General features: G+C 40.1%; 1 protein-coding gene across 2 annotated transcripts in view; it reads left to right on the plus strand.

The window, feature by feature from the left end:
• The window catches only part of FHDC1 (FH2 domain containing 1), a 36,883-nt gene that overhangs the window by 5,960 nt on the left and 7,820 nt on the right, over positions 1-23,103 (plus strand). For both annotated transcript variants that reach the window (XM_064417385.1, XM_064417384.1), the window contains exons 3-10: positions 6,132-6,193; positions 6,713-6,815; positions 14,987-15,072; positions 15,154-15,254; positions 17,913-17,983; positions 18,100-18,207; positions 19,084-19,154; positions 21,418-21,535. In XM_064417385.1, the coding sequence (XP_064273455.1) occupies positions 6,132-6,193; positions 6,713-6,815; positions 14,987-15,072; positions 15,154-15,254; positions 17,913-17,983; positions 18,100-18,207; positions 19,084-19,154; positions 21,418-21,535 (720 nt within the window). The remainder of the gene's footprint in view (positions 1-6,131; positions 6,194-6,712; positions 6,816-14,986; positions 15,073-15,153; positions 15,255-17,912; positions 17,984-18,099; positions 18,208-19,083; positions 19,155-21,417; positions 21,536-23,103) is intronic.

Genomic DNA, 23,103 nt, shown 5'->3' on the forward strand with positions numbered 1-23,103 from the left:
CATCTTCCCTGTTTTTTCTGGACATGAAGATAACCTTCCAGGGAGGTCCTAAGATTGCCACTGATATGTGTTCTGGTAAGAAGGAGTACTCTGTACCAAGTACTCTCAGGTTCAGACACTCTCCAGGGAAGTGATAAGTAGCTTTTCTAGTTCTTAAATCCTCATTTATAGACAGCCTCTTTGTGAAGCCTGAATTGAATTGTCTCAAGTGATCTTTCTCTGAAGTAATTGGAGGGCTGAAATGCAGATTTAATCACTAGTGTGTGTCTTACATACATGTTAACTTGTAAACAAAATCCAGAGGGCATGGGGTTAAGAGCTGTAACAATGCATCAATTTTTAGTGAGAAAATAGAGACATGAAGTTGCTGATATCTTGCAGGATTCAGAGGATGTCAAAATAAGATCAGAAGGGACAAGACGAGAAACCAATGCACTGATAGTAGCCATGTTGTACATATTGAAATTTAAGGTTTAAGAGGGCATGTGTGTTGCAGGCTCTGAAACCCTGACGTCGGGAAGCAGTAATTGGGGCCATCATCAGAGGTAGTCATTAACCTGTGCGCTGTTTTCAGGCTGTGTTCATCTTTGAATCAGGAGTGGAGTGTAGTGAGTGCACTTCCTGTGCCGAGAGCAGATGTGCAGAGCTCTGGCCTCCTGCGTTTCCTCAGAGGCTCCCCCTTTCAGCACTGCTGTGTGGTAAAGATCTAGTTCTAGTAAATATTACAGTAAGTTTCATAAACTGAACGTGGCCCATAGTGTGCAATAGGTAGGTGAGAGAAACCCCCGGTGTGCTCTAGAACTCATGGAGTGGTAGAGATTAAAATCAGAGGCCTGCAAAACCGGGGATTCTCCAGGATTACAGTACCTTGGAAACAAAGCCCTGCCTTGCTGAAAGTTCTGGTTTTTGTGTGTCTGTCTGGAGCTGATACAGTGGTGCTGTGCATTCACTCTGCTTGATGCCTGTGCGCTCTGGTTTGGGGCTCCCGTGGTGACTTTGCACGTGGCAGGTGGTGAGGCAGCAGGACTTACCTCCAGTGATGCCACTTAAGTGACAAAGTGTTCCAGCGGCTCGCTAAGCTTTGTCAGGCATGCTGCAGTGGTGTGTCAGTGGTGAGCAATTTCTTATGTGTTAATGGACTTTGCAGTCCTATCTGCTTAGCAAGGAGGGAAGGAGATAATCCTGAGTGTGTTAGTGGAGGTGCGGGAATACAGATGGGCGGCAGCTCACGTGCTTCACCCTGGTTCAGCCGGGGCTGAGGTGGGAGCACAGGCCTTGTTTGTGGCTCCATCGATTGTTTCAGTGTGGATGGCTGTCCTCAGCTCTCTGGTAAAACCTACAGAGCTCACAGGAGCTGGGGGCAGGCTGAGGTGTGCGGAATCTGTGTGACCTGGTGGAGAGAGTGCGGGGCTGAGGGAGCTCTAGTTCTTCTTGTGGTTGTTTCATAAACCAGCAAGGCCAGGTGGACATTTTGTGTTTCAGTACCTCTGTTCCCTTTGTGTACAACACAGTCGATTTTAGACAGTGCTTTATGATCTAGCAAAGAAAAATGTTCTTAGATAATTACATAGTGGAATTAGCCTAGTTGGCATCGTATATCAGCAATGAATTTTCAAGGCAACTTCAAGTGCATAAACTCAACTTTTACTTAGATCCAAATATGAAAAAAGCAGCATGTGTCTGAAGTGCTGTACAGAAGGGCAGGGACAGAGAGCACTTTGTTGTCCCTATGATGTCCTCTGGGTGCAATGGTGTAGCTTCAGTGCAAGTGGTGAAGAGTTACTCTTCAGCCAGTGTTGAGGGCACTGCCCTACAGGCTGTGGAGGAGATTTGGGGTTTCATACCTTTGCCAGAGATCACTGTTGATTATGAAATTATGAGCAGTTTTGGTAGAAGTTCTATGCATGTAGGAGCTTACAACACTGCATGTCCTTTGAATTCCTCACTTGACAGTGGTTTATACAGGGAATTTATATGTACATCATCATTATAACAGAAGTCCCTTTTGAGGCTTGAGTCAAACTCCTACAGCAAATGCTTTCCTTTTTGTAAACAAGCCCTCACCAAGCCCTTAGGAGATTAATTAACATGTTTCCTTGACTAAAGGCTTAATTTGCCCTATGGTTCCATGTAATTTGAGGCTCTGAAAAATAGGGGGTGCAAGGCTAAGTTTACACGCCAATTTACTTTCCCCATCCTTCAGTGGTGTCCCAGTGTGGCACGGCAGGCGCTCACCCAGGCTGTAGTTAGCTTGGCAGGAGTGGGCAGAGCAGCTTCTTGTCAGCCAGAGGAACTGCTCTTCCTTTCTCCTTCAAACTGTGCCTCTGCTCCTGTCTCTCACCTCACCCCACCTGTCCGCTGCCTCTGGACAGATGTGGGATAATGCAATGCACATATTACACCCTCTGTAAACATATTTAAGTAAGCAGCTCAGCAGAGTGCTGTGGGGTTCTTTATTTGTGTTCTACTGGAGCAGTTTCTGCTCTTCGAGTGAGATTTGATGACTTTGAGGAAGGATGCAGAGAATTCCTGTGCAAAGGGGCAGTGAGGAGCAGAGAGAAGGAAGATGGAAGGAGTGAACAGGATGTCTCTTGTCCCCTCTGCTAGACATGCCTTCTCTGTTTTCCCTGTGCTGGCTCTGATGCTTATTCCACCTTCTTGAGAGCTGATTCAACCTGTTGATCCAGAGAAGAACTAACAGCAAGAACCAAATGAGATGAGTACCAGTGCCTGCCTAAGGGAAAGAGCAGGCTAGGAACGTGACATGGGAGGATGACACAGAGTGGGGACAGCCCTTTAGCAAGCTGCTGGGTTCACTCTGCTGCACCGTGACTGCAGGCATGGAGTGATGGTTACTGTGTTGTAATGTGAAGTGGAAGCTGAAACAGGAAGTTATTTATATCCTTCCTAACCTTCAGCACCAAGCCCGAGCCACCAGGCTGTTCCATGCTTGCTGTAATTTATAAACTGTGTCCCATCATGTGAAACCCCATTATTCTTGGGCAAAGAAACCTACAATGTTTTGTTTTACTAATCTCTTATAAATCCTCTTTGTTGTGTTTCTCTTCCTCATTGATGATTTCATGGCAAGAAACTCCTGTTCATTTCTCCAGTCACTACAAAGTCAGTTTTGATGTGGGTCTTTTTGTGTCTCCCAGAACACCCCTCTGAATCTTTTGTATTGATTGCAAATTCGTGTTGTGATTCAGGAGTAGATATCCTCCTACCATCAACACAACTTCACCATGGTACTCAAGCTAATTTCCCCCTTCTCATAGTACCTTGATAACTGAGTATTTCTGTGGTGGATTAACATTTGTCAAACTGAGGCCTGCTACTGTGTGATCTGTGCCTGCTGCAGGTTTTGGAAATATGCTGAGTTGAATACTCTGGTGATGAAAAGTGGATTAATGAGTGAATTGTTGTCCTTGGTTTAGAGATTGCACCGTTTGTAAAGTAGATGTGGCAAGTGATGGCAAGTGACCTGTGATGTTTTACGTGGGCTTGCAAAGTGCAGGTGTGGAGATGGTGGAAAGTATTTGAGAGAATTGTAGTATTTCCAGCTTCAGAGAGTAGAGGATTAGAATGGAGAAAGCTCTCCTGAATTTATCTAAAGTAAATCATAGGAAACCATATGAGACGGTTTTTTTTTTTACTATGGAGAATCCCAGTGGGACTAGGAATGCCTGTTCCCAATTCTCAATTACAGTCCAGTGTAACTTTTTGAGTCAAGAAGTCCAGGGGTATTACTGGTGGACAGCACTTCAAAACCCCTTTGGGTGGCAAGACCTGAAACGTGCTGTGCTGGCAGCAGCGTTGATGGCATGTGTGAACAGAAGAGAGGAGCAGACTGAGCAGAGTTTAGAAAAAACTGTGGTAATGTTCAGAGGGTAAAAAGCAACAGCAGACAGTGCTCTGCATGAACAAAATCAAATGAAATCTCGGTGGAGAAGAGTAGACATTGTGAACAGATGTTCAGGCTGAGCTTATGAATCTAATATGCAACTGAATGTGGGATAAAAGATAGTGTATTGTATGCAGGGAGCTTGGATTTATGGGGGATGTGCCAGGTTCCCCTTTTCTCCTCCTTGTGCTCCTATCTGGAAACTCCTTGAAGGTACTTATGTAATGACAGCAGTTTCAAACACTTTAGATAAGCTTGAAGTAGACACCAAGCAGAGAATGACCAAAAAGTGAGACTTGTTCTGATTGTGTGGCTAAACAAGAAATCAGAGAAAAAATAGAGTACAATCATATACAGAGCAAGAAGTGTATGTAAAATCCTGGTGCTTAAGAACAGCTGTGACATTTTTTTGTTGTGCTGATAAGACAAATGCAGCTGCATATGTTCCCCTTTGTTGTTTTTCTTCGAGGGAAGATATTAAAAAAAAATTATGTAATTTGTTTGGGGTTGTACTGTAAATCTGAGTTGTGCCATGGAAAACAAAGGTTTACTCATCTGATGATCAGTCTCCTTGTAACATTTACTGACTATGATTTTAAAAATGTACACAAGATTAACTCTGAACGTGCTTAAAAACCCCAAACAAACCAAAAGCCAAATGATGGTAAAGCTTATAGGCTTAAACTGGTACAGAGAACTAGGGGTGACTGGAGCAATTGGAGACTGGAGCTACAGTTAGAGAGGTCAGTGAGAGGTCCCTCAAGTAAAACATTTGAAAAAGATTAGATACTGCAGGGGGAGAGATAGTTGAACCTGTCCTGCGTTAAGGGGCTTTTCCTTAATGATCTGTTGGGGGCCTCTCAACTCTTAAGATAACAGGAGAATAAACCACAATCTGTCCCCTTATCTCTGCATATGCTAAAACTGAAGGGCTTTGGGCTACCAATCATCTAATTAAAACTAATATGCTGATATTTCCTGTGTTTTCTAGTCTTCACTGTTTTCAGAAGAGAGGAAATTCCAGAATTTCAGAAAACTTTTCAATATGACTCACTATTTTTAGCAGACAAAGAGGCTGTCTCCTGGGTGTATGTTGAGGATAGCCCATTAATCATCCCTATATTTTCACTGTCACCAGCTGACTGCAGGCTAATTCAATTTCGTGATAATGCCAATGTTGCATTTATATATCTACTTCTAATCTGAGCACTGTCACAAAGGTCAAAATGCCTTTCCAGTTGTCAAAACCACAAACACATGCGAGTCCAACAGTAGTCTTGAACATCTATGTGTACTGAGCTCTTTTATTGTAGCCGTCAGGTGGAACTGTTAAGGTGAAACAATTCTCTTGTCCTTGTAAATCTCATGACTTCTGTAGCTGTTATCACCAAAATAGCCGTGGTAAAATTTTAACCTTAAGGACACAATTTGCTAAAACAGGGCATACTTCTCAGGTTTAAACTTGTATGCTGTTACAGGAAGAAAAATAAAAGAGGCACTTTGATTTTAAATTTTTTTACAAAACTAAGGGGAAATATTGTGGGGCGGGTTTGGCTTTTTTTCTGTCTACTTAATCTTCAGAATTATATACATAAGATGATACAGCAAACCTACTTTGAAATACAAAGCTGGGAGAGACTTATTTTATTATGGATTTCTGTTTGCTTCTAGGTAAGCAAACAGATTTGAGCATTAGGTGTTCAGGGTTTGATTCGAGATCAACTTACTTATCTTGCCCTGAGTCAGTGTGGCTGTTAGTTGGGATGAATTAAATCGGTAATGCACCTGACCTCTGCTTAGAAGTCCCATTTGTCACAAAACCTCTGAATTTACATGGGTTTTGAAGTGTGGTGTTCAATAATCTAGGGGCCTCCAAATGTAATACAGTGATAGCAACCTGATAAGCAACATCTTGCAGATGCAGGGTTATGAAATAAGCAAGAAGAATGTTTTTACTCTGTAATGAAATAGAAATATTGATCCTTTCCTTCATTATATGTTGCTATGGAATTTTTTGCTTCACTTGGAGAAAGGTGATGTGAGTGTGCTATATATTTCGCTGGTAAAAACTAGTTTTGTAGTATATGAGCTTTGTTGATAAAAGTGACTCCTTATTTGGCATGGGATTTGGTGCAAACAGTTATCTGTAGCAATTTAAGAAATGATATCTGCTTTATATGCTATTTTCTTAGGTATTGTTAGATTAATCTCTTGCTTTCTCTCTCAGGTTTCCATTTTGGATGCAAAACGAAGTATGAACATTGGGATATTTCTCAAGCAATTCAAAAAGTAAGAAGTCTTTGTAGTTCTCATAAATTATTGTGCTCTGTTCCTTGGAGTTTGCCATTTTATGCAGTTTTCTCAAAAGTAATTTGATGTAATTTCTAATATGTTTCATTTATGCACTTATGCATAAGTGCATTTATGACTTAGCATCAAACAGGGTTTGCTGATGTTAACCAGTTGAGGTGAGTTTTCAGGTATGGTTAAGGGAAGCCCTTTTACCTCATGTAACAATGCCTGTGAGCTGCCTTTCGCTGGCTTCCTCTCTTTGTAAACAATTAGAAAGGGGCATGGGAGCAACCTTTCCAAGAGTGAGCCCTTCCATTGCTGTCTGCATTCACTGATAACGTTGCCCTTCGGTAAAGGCATCACTGAAAATGGTGTCAGAGCAGTGCTGCTGTGGACACTGATGCATCCACAACCTCTTTATAACTCTGTTGAGTAGTCCAGGCATGGTTTTTTCAATCTGTGTAGCTGTTCGCCCTGCAAGTGTTAGAAATATGTGTGCTCAATTGTTTTTTCAAGGTCTGCCGAATCCATCATTGAAGATATTTATCATGGAAGAAGTCAGCCTTATGGTCCTGAACTGCTACATGAATTTCTTAAATTATTACCAGAAGCAGAGGAGGTAAATAATGATTTTATGTGGAACTTATTTTTTGTAGAGTTCTGCTGACTGGGATTCCAACATGAAGCTCTGTAAAAGAGGAATCTCAATGCCTTCCTGAGGCTAGGGAACAGGGAACCACTGAGCGCAAATGTTTAATGTTCATTTGACTTGTGGTATTGAGGTGACACTGTAGTCATTCCCTTCACATCAAGTAATTTCGCCTGCTTTTAAGGAGTTGATAAGACATATTTTGTTTTTATGATGTCCCTTTTGTCCCACAAACAGCAAGACCTGGAGCCTTCCTGTGTGCAGATAACTGCTCTAGGGAGGTTAGAAAATTCAGAATTGAAGTGTATTCTAAGCAAACAAAATTCACTTCTTTGGCACCTGCCTCATGCAGTGCCTGTGAGTTGAAAATTGGTAGCCCTGTGCTGCTGTCTTTTTGCCTTCTGGTTCACTGCCTGCTTGGTTCATTTGGGTCTGTTCCTGGGCCTGGTCACTGGGTTTCAATAGGGCAGAAAGGCAGCTCCAACGTTCAGCACCCATGGAATTTGCTAACATGGCTTAGTGCCCAAAGGGGACGTGTTAGAAGGCACAGAATTACCAGCAGTGTCTCTTCAGTGTTCCTGTGATCACCATATGACCAACGTCCAAGCTCAGCCTTCTCCCCTCCTGGTCCCAAGCTTCAAGTCTATTCACATGATTAAAGAGGTGAAGCTTCATCAACTGACCTGGGAGCCCTGCTTAATGATGTGCAGTTCCTTGCCTGCTCACTGTTGGCACTGACCCATTTGTATGTACTTGAGAGAAATGTAAACCACAAACCTGACAAAATTAGCATTAGAATTGCTTGGGTGCTTCACATCAAAGTGAGTGGCTGAAACTTGGGAAATTGCTAAGTTAAGGTCCACGTACAGATCAACCTCAGCTCACATGCTTTACCACTTCAAGGTCATACTGTCAGAGCACTTTGTTTCCTCTGTGCAGCAGCAAATCTCGGATCCAGTCATCAGTAGAACATGCTACAAGTCTTTTGCTATCAAATTTATGACCCTACATTGAGCTGCCTTTGCAGAGAATCTTGTAAAAATTGTGTTAGTATACTTGATATGTTAGTATACTTGATTAATATATCTCTTAGAGTTGGGAGGATATAACAAGTTGAAATGTAATCAATCAAAAAAAAAGAAGTGACAGTAGTTCTGGGACCTCAAAACCAATCCCTCTTCCCTCTTTTGTTTGCATTTTAGTACATATTCCATTATATAAACAGAATTTATCTCCTTCCTCTGAAAGTCAGACAGAGGAGAACAGTGGAGTACTAACTTGAGAGCGACTCCTACTTAACTTTATAGTCAGAAAATTAGACTGAAAGAAAAGCACTTTTTCTTCTTTTCCTCTTTCTGGCTTAGATCTTGGTTGTTATTATATGACAAGTAGAAAACCTTTCAGCTAGTGTAGTCTATGTGATAAAAACATTGTCATTCAGCTAGAATTGTAGTGTAAGTTGCTGAATTTATCAGTTTTGTCTGCAATGCTCAATGAGATTCACTAGCTGCCCAATAGCTACTGCTAAGAGTGAAAAAATATGTTTATTTATTTGGCAACAGATTTGACAACAGGTCTGTCACTCAAGATAGTGGGGCCAGAGGATTTAAGAAGTGCTTTTAAGGAGTTACTTGAGAAATTAATGGAAGATATTCTATGATACAGGAGGGTATTAGAAATAAAGGGGCATTAGACGTGAGATTTGTTGCTATTCCCAAGAGAAGGCTGGAAAGAGGCTGCTTTCCAGCAGGTGTAGGTGTTTGTATGTATTTAATTAATTGCATGCATCGGAAATGGGAAAGACCCTCTTTGTTACTCTTCTCATAATTGTTGAACTTTTTTGTATTTTTCCCCTTGAGAGCTGGATGGGTGGTGGCAGGCAAGACAGGGAGAAAATCCTGAATGTAAGGGCCTGATGCTTCTGCTGGTATGGACAAATGTTTCCATGCCTTCATGTCATCATGCTTGGTGTGGTCTAAGAATAAATGGGTCCAGTAACTCATTTACTACAGTGGCTTCTAAAATTTTAGTGTAGGCAGTTAAAAAAATTGCGTTTTTTAGGAGCTTCAGAGCTTTTTATTTTTCCTGTCCCACCATTTTTTCTCTAAATGTATGTTCATTGTTCTTCTGATATATCCCCTTACTTTTTTTTAGTTTATTGTCTGCCTCCTAGACTGAATAACTGTCTCCTAGAATAGTGATTCACCATTTGCTAAGGGAAAGGCATCAGAAGCTTACAGTCCCACATACAAATAATCCAGAACCACTAGAGATACCAGGTGAAGTGGTGCTATTTGTTCTGCTGTCCCCTCTTCTGTTTAATACTCCCTAATTTCTTTTTTGTCATATCACATGACATAGCTTTAACAAGCTGTCATCACATTGGCCTGTCCCTGCACAGTGTTGCACCCATCCTCAGCAAGGATTCCCTGGCATTGCCCTTTCCATGCATCTCCTGAGGACCTGCTTTGTAGTTGTAAGAGTTGAGAATTGCTCTGAGCAGAGACCTGAGCACTCGGGTCCTGAAAGGTTAGCAGCTGTTCAGGGCAGTCTGTCTTGCTGCAGCCATGGGTGGGCTTCTGCAGTTGCTCTGTGTGTGCTCTTCCAGCAGCTCAGGTATTTGCAGACACATTTGCCTGTATGCAAAGGTTTCTTGCAAGCTGTAGTGCGGGCCAAGCGCCTTCTGTAGGCTCTGCACCGGTAACTGTGCTTTGAGATGTCTTCTGCTTTTTCTTTTCTATTTGAAATCCTTAGTCTGTAACAGTGAAAGGAGGGAGGGGAGTGCCATTCTTCATCATAGCCATAGAAAGGGCCACTCTGGACTATTTTGTTTCTTCTTTTTTACCAAGAAGTTTAAGTTTACACTTTACCTGGTGTGAATAAGCACCAGCTTTGTACTCCAATTGTATCTTATCTACAAGCGTTGTGATATCCAGTCACGTTACCTGAATGTGCTCCATGTCTCTTGTTTGACTTCTGTGACATATTTCAGATCATTTCAGTTCATCATATCTCAAGCACCTGGTGGTATTCCAGCTTTTTGACAATGGAGGCTAGGTCCTTGGATTAACAAATGCATTTAACATCAGTTGTCTTTAAAATTATTCTGTTTGCACTGTTGTAATGTGGCAACTCTATTTGCGTGCAGAAATAGGTGTCAGTACTACTAATTTTCTATGAAAAATCCCAACAGCTATCAAAGTTGTGGAGATTTTTGCATGTAAATGGCAAATACAGGCTCCTTACTGAATGTTTTTCTCAAACTATTAAGACTATTAACTAATAAGACTATTATTGAAATATTGGCACTGCTGTGAAGTCTTTCCTACAACTTAAAATGTTTGGGTATTTTCAAATATTTAATTTTAAAAACTTGACAAATACTTGAAGCTAGCCATGATGGAGCAAGGCTCCACTCAATGTTTTGTCCAGGGCTGTCCATGGATGTATGGCCTGGCCACTACACAGTGGTTAGGAAAAAGGCCAAAAGCAAATTTATAACGATTCTCAATACATTAACAACTAGCATAAGATCACTGATTTTGTTTAAGCCTTCTTAGAAGTCCTGCTGTTTCTACCACACTGTGCTTAGCAATTTTGTAAGGAGAAAGAAACACCTATTTGGAATCTCCTCTGCTTCATCTCTTTTTTCAGTTTGTTTTTTTCCAGGGAGCCTTGATTGAAGCAGTTGTCTTCTCTGCTGTACCTCTTCTGAAAGGACTCCTAGTTGTTTCTGAATGATACCCTGTTGAAATGGCTGACAGCTTTTATTTACTGGCATCCTGACTAGAGCGGAGAAGAAGCTTTTAGCTGCTTTTATGTGCATATTATTGCACTCTTCAACAGGCCCAGACTGGCAAAAGTTGAGAGAGTCCAGTGTTTAACGAGCTAGAATAGCCAGAATTTGTACTTGAAATACATACAGAAGAGAGCATATCACACTGGTAATCAGCTCACCCACACACATGCACTCCCAGGTTATCAACACAGTGTCTTAACTTCCTTTATAATGTCTCAAGCCTGTCCTTTGCTCGTGTACTCTGATTTCAAACCCTGGTCGTCCGTCACCTGCTTTATTGGAGCTGTTTCTGTCAGCCCTACCCTTTTCAAACCATGTCTGTAGTTAAATGCCCTCTCCTTTCCTCAGCCAGTGCTTTACAGGGTTGACTGTCCTTTAGAGCTTTCATCTCCTTTTCCTTTTTTGCCCTTTATGATTACCTTCAGGTTTTTCTCCCTTTCTTTTTATCATTTGCTGGTAGTGGTTTGCCACTGCCCCGGCTCGTGCCCCATTGTGCTTCACTGCCTCACTCATCTGCTTTCCCACATGCCCTTGTAGCTGGATTCCAGTGTGATGCTTTTTGGGGCATTGATATTTTTTAACTTTCTTTTTTATTAGTGCCCTGAATATTTGCAGTGGTATGGAGATATTAAATAGTAAAAACAAACCCACAGAGAAAATATTTATTCCTCTTCTTCAAAGATCCTGCATAGCTACAAGACCCTACAAGGTACCTGTTTTATGCCATAAAATAAAATCCCACTAGAAGTGCTGCTGGTAGCTTAAAAATTGCCAAGAACTTGAATACAGTAGCTTTTGTGTCTGCCAGGTATAATGACATACTTGAAATGGGCATCTCTACTGCAATTGTTCACAAAGCAAATCAAAGATCAGGCTTTCTATGTTTCATAACTGTTCTTAAAATTAAGCAAATTATATACGTGAGAACCTTGTGTATCTAAAATCAGATTGAGTGTGCATGGGCATGCATGGACAGTGCAAATGCATATTCCATATACAAATATAATGAAAAATTAAATTAGTAGCTCGGCACCCAATTTGAGTAATACAGAACTGAGCATACAATGTAATTATGCTCTCTTGCATATACACATTACACTGCCATATCTCAGTACCTGGCTGCCTACTCTTGTGGAAAAGTTTTGTTGTGCTCCAAGAGAGGAGGTCGAGGCCAGAACTGATAGGGTTATTCGTTACATTTTTATAATAAGCTACATTTTTAGCTCTCTTGTGTTTTGAACCCAGCTACTATATCTGTTAACATGATTAATAGTGAACATTGTTGTCAATCCCCGTGGTTTCTTTGCAGCTCCTGGCTGCAGTTGGTATTTGAATTTGACCCCCCAATTCTGGGAGCCATCAGAGAATCTCAGTTTTCTTGGAGAATACTTGGACAGCGTGGCAGCAGAGAGTAGAGGCAGTCCCATGGGATTTTGAATAGCCTCCTTAGAACGTGTCATGACAGACATCCAAAATGTGTTCCAGTAATTTTTTAGCTTTGGGGTTCAGAAGTTGTTTTCTTTAGTTTATTGGTAGTGTTGATAAAGTCAAATAACTTTTTTTTTCCTTCATGGTGAGAATTATTTTTAAATTATGAAATTATTAATAAAAAAGGGAACACAGAATAATTGCTGTCCTATCTTTACCTTAGCTATTTCCCAGACTATTTACTATTTTAAGGCCAAGTTAACAGATTATTTAGTCTTCTATGTGAAAAACTTCAGACATGTATGGAGAACCAGGCTGTGTTTGCTGAATTCCAGGGTGAAAAGGACCTTGTAACTCTGTCGTGTTCCTGTTTTGTCTGCTTGTGGAATGGGTCACTGTCCTCCAGCATCCTTGGGGTTTGGGCTTCTTGGGTGGGCTGCCTTGATGCTTCTTACAAAGGTAGTTTGGGATATCCAAGGAGAAGACAGTGGGGGTTAAGGTGGTTGATGTAGGCTGGGAAAAGTGGGGTGATGAGCACATCTTTGTTTCAAGTCTGATTACACAGACTTTCTTCTGGGCTCACTATTGCCCAGAGCTTTTTGCATGATGACATTCACACCCCATCCTACCCATCAGAAGGCAGCCTTGTCAATGTCTTCTGTTGTGCATGTTTAGGAATGTTCCTCTTCGGAGTTAATTCTGGGATTTAGTCACTCATGTGACTCCAGGCGTTTTTCCTAGTAGGATAGAAGAAAGAGGATTTCATCCAGTGCATTTAAAACTAAAATTGCACATAGAACACATTGATTTCTACTTACTGTTGAAAGTATATTCAAATATAGTACTGGTAGCATGAATAAGTTAGTACTCCTGTCTCAGGATCTCTTGTTCACTTTTTGTGCATTTAAATCTTCAAATTGCATCTTCCTATAATTAACCTGTGGCTTATATGGTCTGATTTTGATAAGGTGGCATGGGTTTTTTTGGTGGGCTGCTTTTCTGTCTTTCCTCCCTCTCTCCTGTATCTGAATGCCTGTATCCTTTTCAGGCAAACACTGGTATTTGCAAGATAGTAAAATGAAGTTGGCGAATTTGCAGATTTTTTTTTTTTAGGTTGCGGTCCTCTAGTTTTGGGAAGCTAGGTTAAAGAACCTTTAAAGATTGAGACAGTATACTATCTCTCACTCCCCACTTAATGAGGTAGAAAAAGTGTTTATTTTGGGTTTGTTTCTTGCTCATTTAACACCTTAGAATTATCAGGAATGTCAAGTCTGGTCTTTCCTGTTTTTTTGTTGGCAGACTTCTTGAATTACTCAGTAAATTAGGAGTTTTCTCAGGCCTAAAAAAAAATGGTTATGCTGTTTATCTTTAGAAGGAGAGCTGTTGTCTGAGTGTCTTGAGTTAAATGAGAAGGGGGTGGCAGTGTTAGGAAGTGGAGCAAGATAGCCTGAATAAAAATTGCTCTCTGATTAGAGGTTTCTTTCTTGGTTGTAAGTATTTGTTAGGTTTTTTTTTCTGTTCATTTGTTTGTTTATGTGGTTTTTAATTTGAAAAGGAATTCTTTTTCATTCTGTGTGATTAACTTGTCTTTTTCTCTTTCTTAATGTATTCTCAACATTTCTATTTTTTATGGTGTGGAAAGAAATAGGAATAAAGCAGAAAAAAGCTATTAAAATAATCCTTTTCTTCTATTAGTTCAGAGCCCTGATTTAGCATAGCATATTTTTCTTCCACTACAGATCAGCTGCTTTTTACTGTCAAAGCAGACAAAGAACCGAAGTCATTAATTTGTAGGCTGATTCTTTAGCAAAACCTGTGGATATCTTGCTAAATCATGGCGGTGGGGGGTAACTGTTGAGGCCCTGATGTAGTGTCCTTCTCTCCAATAGCTTAATATGCTTTCTAAAACTAAAAACCATCTGTGTAAATGTGGTTGTGCACGGGCTTTAAGTGTGATGTTACACAAAGGAAGGGTGATGGGCTGGTGTGTAAATTAGTGGACACATATAGCTGCTGCTGGGTGAGAGCTTGTTGGTCGAATGAAGAAATAGTGTAGCTGAGAGTGAGCTCTGCTTTTGGACACAGTTGCTGTGTTGGAAGATGTGGAAGAAATTCCAGTTACGCTTAAACATATGTGCATGTATTTTTCAGTTCTTCTATATAAACAAATAGTGAGTATGTGGGTGGATCAGTGGCTTCCAGATCATGCAAATATATGGATTTTGGTGGAGCTGGGAAGGAAGATCGACAAAATTAATGCAGTGATATTTCCTTTGCATGTAAATGGTGTCCTCAGAGTACTGAGGGTTCTGACAAAAAATTACTTAAAATGCAAGATTGCATTTATCTTTAAAATATTTCATATTAATGAAAATAATACAAACTCAAGATCATTATGTTTACCCCTTAAGAGCATTTTAGGGGAAATGGTTGAAGCAAATATCTTGAAAAAACCCCGTAACTTAAAGTTTAGTTGCATTGTGCCAATAAGATCTAGGCAGTCCAATGCTGGATATTCTGAACACAGTTATGCTATGCCCAAGTGTACATCACAGTTGTTGAAGAGTTGAGGGTCATTTTTGAAATCATCATCAGTATCCTAAACATAGTGATGAAAGCAGTCATTGATCAGAAATCAAAATCAGCAATCAGAATGGTTGCATCATGGTTTCTGCTGCTGGATTGTGTAGCTGGTTTTTTGGGAGAAGAGTGGCTCTATTTTTAATTTATTTTTTTTTTGTGGTTGGGGTGTGTGCAAATTACAGGATCTTGGGACAGTGAAGCCATTCACTGGGTGGACTTTCCAATGCCTTCATTTAAATTTACTGCTTTTCAAGGTGTTGCCTTCCAAAGTCAGGTTAATCTTGATCTTTCATGAAATTCTTTGCTAGTGTTTTTTTTTCCTCTTTTCTAGGTAAAGAAATTAAAAGCCTTTGATGGAGATGTATCAAAACTGTCTCAAGCTGATTCCTTCATGTACTTGCTAATCCAGGTGCCAAAGTAAGGAGATAGTTGGTTTGTTCTGTTTATGATAAGTGTTCTTTTTTGGCTGTCAGTTCTAAATTTGTTTGTGTACTCCAGCTATGCTCTTAGGATTGAAGCCATGGTGTTGGAGAGGGAGTTCTCACCCTCCTGTGCCTCTCTACAGGATGACATGAAAATTATAAGACGGGCAACAAAAGGTAATTAAATATGTTGGGACATGCCTAATACTCTTGTTTTTGTTAGCATGTTAATTAGTCTGCATTACGAAGACCAGAGCTTGAATTTCAGGTACCTTGGCTATTAAAAGGAGGCTAACTCCCCTCTGACAAATGCCATCAGGGTGTGCCTGGTGGATCTTTGCTTCCAAAATCAAAAATCTGGAGACTTTGGGTACACTAGCAACAAATTCATGTTCAAAGCTTAAAAGGAATATGCCCTAAACTGACAGAAGCAAAAGTGTCTATGACTAAATTAGGATGTCATCTTTTGAGTACAGTTTGCTTATTCCTGCACTGCTCTCCCTTTGATGGAATGTGGTTGCCACACCTCTCTTCTTATTCTTTCAGAGATCCATAGAAAAAAAATTACTCTTTTCTCAATTTTTCTATAGGCCACTACCTTTTGAGGTGGCAATATTGATAGGTTAAAATCTTTATTGTAAAGAATACCTTTGCTATTCCTTGGTTTTCTGTTTTTGTTCTCTGTTTCTCTACATACCTGTTCTGCTCTTTACATTTCTCAAGTTCTGAACTGCTGCAGATGGCTGTTTGTTGGGTAATGTCTTCTACTCTGCAGGAAAATAGTTGATTTCCTGGTTCCAGTTAAACATTAATGCTGACCCTTTACAGTATCTTGAGTGCCACTTTGTCCTGTTCCTCAATATGAAATTCCTGTTTCATGTTGGAAATTTTTTGACAGGCTACTAGATCACTGCTTAGGCTGCTTGTAGTGCTATAAAATGGCGCACTAATTAAAATATTCTATTATGAGCACTGGTGATTAGAATAGTCCTTTCAAGTGAAAGCAAAGGGAAAAAAAAGCATTTTCCCACCAGTGGAGACTGAACTTCTCATCGACTCAGGAAAGTGTGCAGTACTTAGGATTAGGTCTGAGTTTGGCCTTTTATTAGGATCTCTTTAAAATAATTTTCTTTGTGTTTTGAGCAACAGACATATGTGAGGGAATATGTTATGTATAAAAGTAGCCACACCTTAATGTCCTTCGTGTCCTTCACCCAAGACATATGTAAACTGGTGCATTAATTCCCTCCAGAGAGGAGACACTTTGGTCTCCAGCTCCTGCAGCAGGACGGTCACGCAAATCACTGACTGGGCCTTCCCTGTGTTCAGTCCACTTTGTCATGTGCTCTTCTCCTTTTGGTCTTTTCACTTCAGGGTTTGTTGATAGCCTGAAGTTGTTTAAGAATTATGTCTCCTTTTCTATTGCTGTCTCCTGGGTTTGTTTCCTGTAATTAAACTGAGAGAATATTTACTTCAACTTTAATGCTGATAATCACTAAGGGTTAGGATGGTCTAAACAGCCTGGTGGATTCTCATCTAGCCTGCAGATGGATGGATGTCACAGTGACATGGAGTAGGCTCTTACTATGTGAAGTCTTTAGAAGTTGCCTTCTCCTCTTGGCCTTGTGAAATTTGCTCTGCTCATATTTATTCTCTCCTCTCTCTTCCTCCTTGTGTCCTCACCTTGAATCTATCTTGTTAAATCAAAGGTTATTTAACTATTTCAATATTTTTAGGTTGCCAGTATTGAAATACAAATGTGTAAGGGCTATGGGCTTCCAAAATTATTCATTACTGTATTGTGTGGATCAGCTGAATGCAGGATAAATTATAGAATGTGGGCTTGGAACCAAAATAGTTTTAAAAAGTATTTACACTACAATCAAAAGTATTCCACCTTTTATTTTCTTCATTAATATAACATGTAGTACCTCAAATTACAACCAGCTCATATTGATTTTCTTGCCATATGGGTAATTGCAAATTTGGAGTTGCTTGGTTTGCTGTGCCACATTTATTAACTCTTTACAGTTTTCAATTTTCACATCTTATTTCTAAGGCAATCCCTCTGGTGCACATACATTGTTTTTTGCACATATGTTGTTTTTTGCTCGTATGTGGCTGGGTGAAAAGGTGCATGAATTCAGATAGAACAGTACTGTGCATTTTGCAAAGAAATGAACATACATACAAACCAGGCTTGTGTGATGGGAAAACTTTAAAAGGCTGTTTTGTTCCATGTGACTCTTTGTCACACTGAATATAACTTTGTGCTAAATCATCTTTGATATGACAAGTAAAACAAATACTGCTCTGAGTTGGTGATCATACAGAAATAAAATGATGAATCATAGTGGGAGTGGGATAAGCAAGGAAAATTTAAACATTGTCTGTTATCTTTTCAGGCCTTATGGCCAAGTCTCCTAAAAAAAAGAGTAGTTGTTCAAAAGCCCAGTCCTGGCAGATGGCAAATGGATCCTGCAGGGTGCAGAACACTTGCCTCACACTGGAATAATGAGTAGGTGGTGAGGATACTTAACCACTTGCATGAGACACTTTGCACATTGCAGGATTAGGCCCCAAATGTTTCCTTAGCTGCTGGAGGTTGCCTTGGAAATACTACACTTGCTAACTTAAAGTCTTGAGGTTTGTTAGTTGTGCTTGTGAATTGGAATTATATAGTACCATTATCTTTCCCATGACCTCTTCAGTTTATTGGAGTTTCTTGTCAAATTTTTTAAAAAAAGAAAAAAGCTTGAGGTGAAGAGGAGCTTGGTAACTGACTATATTTCTAAACAAACAATTGTTAGACAGCAATTTTCTTGTTCCTTACAGAGTTAATGACTTGTGAGGAGCTGCATTCCATATTGCACTTGGTCCTTCAGGCTGGAAATATTATGAATGCGGTAAGTGACATCCCACGGGGAGATGGCTGGTGGGCCACACTTCCTTGTTAGTGCTGCAGTGCTCTGATGTCATGCCTCAGCTTCTCATTTGCTTTTCTGCAAATTGCTTCTTTTAGGGAGGTTATGCTGGCAATGCTGTTGGATTTAAACTGTCGTCGCTGCTGAAGCTGGCAGACACAAAGGCAAACAAACCTGGGATGAGTCTGCTGCATTTTGTTGCTCAGGTATAGAAAATCTGTTTTGCTGGTGTAAACAACTTCTACAAATAAAGATCCATTAATTGGTACACAATATAAGGGGCCACGTGCCTCCAAAAAAAGCAACTGTCCTACAGCTTTGATCTAGTCTTCACCTTTCGTCTCCTGCTACAAAATTCACCAAAAATTGCTTCTACCTGGTTATCCTATTGGGAAACCCATGGAAAGCTTAAGTTTTTGTATCATGTAGAAAGAAATAATATATCAAATTTCTTCATTGTAGATTTTCTCTTATTATCCCAAATTCTTACACTGTGGAAGTGGCTTATTTTGATAAAAATTCTCTCAATCTTCCCATTGAATCTTTTAAGCAGCCTTCTTGATAGCTTTTTCTTCCTCCCTCAATGACTGATGTGTGTTTTTTAAAGCAGACATTTTCAAGCTATTTTCCTTTCTTTCAAACTTTTTGATTTTAAAAGGCAGAGAATTTAAATGCATCTATTTGACTTTGGTTATCTGTGTACAAACTGGCTTAAGAGATTTAATAGGGTATAAATTGATGTTTGTGGAGGAAGCATTGTATCTGCTCAAACAATGGCATCAGTAAATTGTTCTTTCCCTTACATTCCTTATTAATACATCTGGCTTATGTTCACTGGCAGAAGTGGAGCTATTATTTTACACTGAAAAATGGAAGCTGTTGTTTAACATCTCCAGTTCTGATCCCTGCTTTTCTTTCCTCCACTCAGTTGTGTTAGGATTGAATGGGAAGAAAAACAGTGCAAGAGAGAAACCTTTAAGTGCCCTCCCAGAAGCTTTAGAACTGCCAGACTTAGGGATTTTGGCATGGTGGTGGAATGTTAATGGATTGTGTGTGTTTTGGTTTTGTTCTGTTTGTTTCAGGAAGCCCAAAAGAAAGATGCTGCTCTTCTCAACTTTTCAGAAAAAATTAGGAGTGTTCATGATGCCGCCAGGTGAGTTAAAAGAAAACTGAAAACTTATGGTTTGAGTGAAATTGGAATTTTCTCATTTGTGAAGCAATGAGGCTTATTTAGGAAAGTCTTGGCACAAAACCAGATCTTAGCAAATGTTTACTGTAGCTTTGAGGTCTTCATTTCCATTTACTAGCAGAAGTATGCCTGCAATGTGCCTTCAGGTATGAGGTTTTTTTATTACATGATCTCCATAGGTTTTTGGTAATTCTGTCTCTGTCAAATGCATGGGCCTATTCATTACTTTCAAGGGATTGAACTAAAAGCATGATACTCTTTTTCCTTAAACCAATTTCCATCAGTTTCTGAGCAGGCTACAGTACTTTTCCAAATCTGGTACCAGGGGCAGGTGCTGGCCCTGGCTTCACTTAGATGCTTTTTGAGGTTTCATTTGCTGTCTTGGTTGAAAAATCTGAAGGGTTTGTGGCTCTGTATTTTTTCAGCTTAAAGTCTGAAGCTGCATATTTTTAAACTGAAGCTGATTTGTACCTCAGTAACTGTGCTTACTTTTGTGAGACAGTGTGATCTAAATCTGACACCTGGAAGCCAGCAATGCTGAAGTTCTGTTCCCAGTTTTGCTACTTCCTTACTCTCGAGCTTAGGGCAATCTATTTACATTCTTTTCCCAGCTGCAAAATGGATCCATTTTCTTAGATCTGATGGAGGCTTAAGTAATGTCTGCAAAAGACTGAAATCTTCTGAGGAAAGGAGTGGCCATGGAGTTAATCAGAAAATTTTTTGAGGGACCACCTGTGTGGCTCTCTGCCATCCAACCCACACACCTTTTTGGCAGTTTGCCATGTGGCCTGCTAGGGAATGTAGCTTTCCTCAGCATCCAAGCCCCCTGGCAAACGGGAGAGAAACAGGCAGAGTCCCAAATTTGGTGATATTTATTTTCTAACCACTATGTTCTTTGATCACATTTGTTAATGTTGAAAATCTTCTGTTGTAACTCATGCCGAAGTCTATTCAGGGAGTGCACTTTGTACATGAAAATGAAACAAAATTAAATATGTACCTCACCACTGGGCATGAGGAAGGTCTTTAGAGAGAATTGTCATGTACAAGTTACTCATAAATCCACCCAGTTAGAGCGTGTTAAAACAACTACCATTACATTCTTTATTTTTTGTTGTCTTTCCTTCTTTATTTGTAGGCCATCCTCTTCCTCCTTCACAAGCAGAAAAATGTAGCCTGTATTTTCTACTGCTTTTCCTACTTGCAAAGCCACGTTTTCCCAAAACAGGGAACTAAACTTTGCAGATTAAGTACACAGAGACACATGATATTAATTCGTGTGTGTGCTGACAAACTTAGAGATGCATCACCATCTGCTGCCATGTGCATTTCAATCAGGCTGCCACAAGTTCTTCAGCTTTAGTGTTTGAAAGTCGTGCTGCTGGTGAGGCAGCCTTAGGAGGAGCATGTGTACAGTTGTTAGTTCTTATCACTTGGCTAACTATACTGCTTCAATTCCTAGGCAAAGTTTAGTTGTGAAGGAAATTCCATAGGTTTAGAAGCATGTGACTGGGAGGTTTAGGTGGGAGCTCATGTTGTGTGGAATGTGGGTCTCCCAGGACAATGCTTAGATTACACCAGATCAGATTCCTGTGATCTTCTGTTTCTGAGTTCCCTTTTCACAGCAGCAGCTTCACTGTTGGTGTTTACTAGAAGGATGAAATATTGTAACTGTGGGTTGAGACTGTGGGTTGCATTGCTGTGACTGCTTAGAAGAGTGTAATGCGTGATTTCAGGATGCCAGATGCTACTGCCAAAATCAGTAGTAGGCTGATGGTCTCTTGTGGCCTCCTTTTTGTGGTAGCTCCTGCACTCAAACAGTCATGTAGTCAGTCAGGAAAATTGGCTTTCTCCTTTCCTAGGTTAATTTTCACTTCACGGAGGTGGCTGGCCATCTCAAAAATAAGTGCTAGGCACCAGGAGAGAAAAGGAGCACCTGGACAGAGGCAGGGCAGCAGTAACCTTTCTAAGGTTAGGTGGGTAGGACTGGCTGGAGTTAATCATGAAACCACACCCCATGGGAATCTTTTCAGGTTGCAAATAAGAAGAAATGTGCTTATCTCTCTCCTAATTTTCAGTGTCTACTCTGGAAAGATTTCCTGAACAGGCAGGTCTTGTTTGATAGCCTGTTTGCACCTCATGTAAAGCATCCACTTTTGCAGTTGTGGCTAACCTGTGGGCCACTCCTTCTCTTTTGATAAACGTTCTCTGTACGTGCTATTTTTAGGTTATCCATTGATAGTGTAGAAGCAGAGCTGCACTCGCTGTCTGTCAAGACAAGATCTGTTAAAGACAGCGTCCGACGAGACCCAAAACTCTTTCACCAGATGGAAAACTTTCTCCAGGTTTGTAGGTTATCTGTGTTAATGTGTTACTGTTGCCTGAATACAGCAGCATTCCTCAGCTGAATGTAATTTGTGTGGACCTGTCAATAAACAGAAGCACTGTTTTAATATGCCTAGCCTGTCAGTTGTACAAAGGTGTTCCAGCCTCACGCTGTTTGTCAAGTAAGATTGTTGGAAGGGCTGTGTTTTTACAGGGAGGGATACTGAGTGTACATTGCCCAAGGCTTGTTAGGCAAGCGTGTTTAGTGCGTGCGAAGTTACTGATGAAGATCAGTAGTTAAAATATGAGACAATTTGGAGTGGTCTATGGTTTTGTACTTTGCAGCTGCCCAAAATATAATGTGTGCATGTTATGTTATTCTGGAGCACATCAGTTTTAGCTGAGGGTGTGCTGAGGGATGAATCTTGTTTGCTGGGTGACTGAAGAGATATTGCTAGAAGCTGGAAGGGTAAGGGACTCTTTTCTCTACGAATTTACCCTTAACACAGAGTCTCTTATTCAGAGCCATACCATTATGTCCGTGTGGGTTCTCATTTTTTCTATTTTATTAAGTACTGCAGTGACTTTACAGCCTGGATGTATATAGCACTTACCTTGGAAGCAGAGATCTTGGTATTTTCTGAGCATGTGGTGATGCCTTGAGAAATACATATTATACTTCACTTAAATTATTTTTTCTGCTTCACACTACAGGTAATTATTAAAAGTAAGAAGGCAGGTGTTGATCTGGAACTTAACCCGCCCTGATTTTCAACTTGCAAATGTAGTTAATAGTCCCTGTAGTTTTTTCAGGAGATGAAAAGCTGATGAAGAAAGGGGCAGGTTAAGATTGAAATACCTGTCCTCGTTCACTCTGAATTGTTGGCTTTTATCCATTGCACCCAGACTCTTTAACGTTATGTTTTAACATGTTTGGGATTTTTAAAAATTGAATAGGTGGTTTTATGTAACACTACAACCTTGTTTAGGCCACATTCCAAAAGAAATGTTGGGGAAAAAATAATTTTACAAATGCATACCTTGCATAAACACTTCCGGATTTTGTTTCTAAATTACAGGTGATAACCAAGCTGATCTAAAAGTCAGCTTTGATTATTTCACCCTTGTGAATAAATTCCTGAAATATGTGGGAGGAACTATTTTTTTATCTATGCTTTTATCAGTTGTCCAGTTTATCTTCAGATTTTATTGTGGGAATTTTTCTCCCTCTTTTTTCTTTTTTTTTTTTTTAAGACTAACAAATCATATTTGTTCCTAACCTGGTGGTATAATTTTCCAAGTAATTCCTAAAAGCGGGTTTGGATTAAGTGGTCACCAGTGCCTCCATTTTCTGCATTTTCCCACCCCAGTGCTACGTTATGAAAAATATGTAGGTGACTGTGAGTTAGAGAAGAGATTTGTCTGAAAAATTAACTTTCCTTCTCAGGTTACTTTGAGCTGCAGGTGGTGTCAGATGGGGTATTGTGCAAGGACAGAAGTGGATAGCTGGTGATGCAGATAGAGGAGACAGGGCACCTGATAAAAGTGTTTTAAGGAGTTCTGCTGCTCAAAATCTAATCACAGCCTT

The sequence above is a fragment of the Passer domesticus genome, chromosome 4 (assembly GCF_036417665.1).
Source record: "Passer domesticus isolate bPasDom1 chromosome 4, bPasDom1.hap1, whole genome shotgun sequence".
NCBI lineage: Eukaryota > Metazoa > Chordata > Aves > Passeriformes > Passeridae > Passer > Passer domesticus.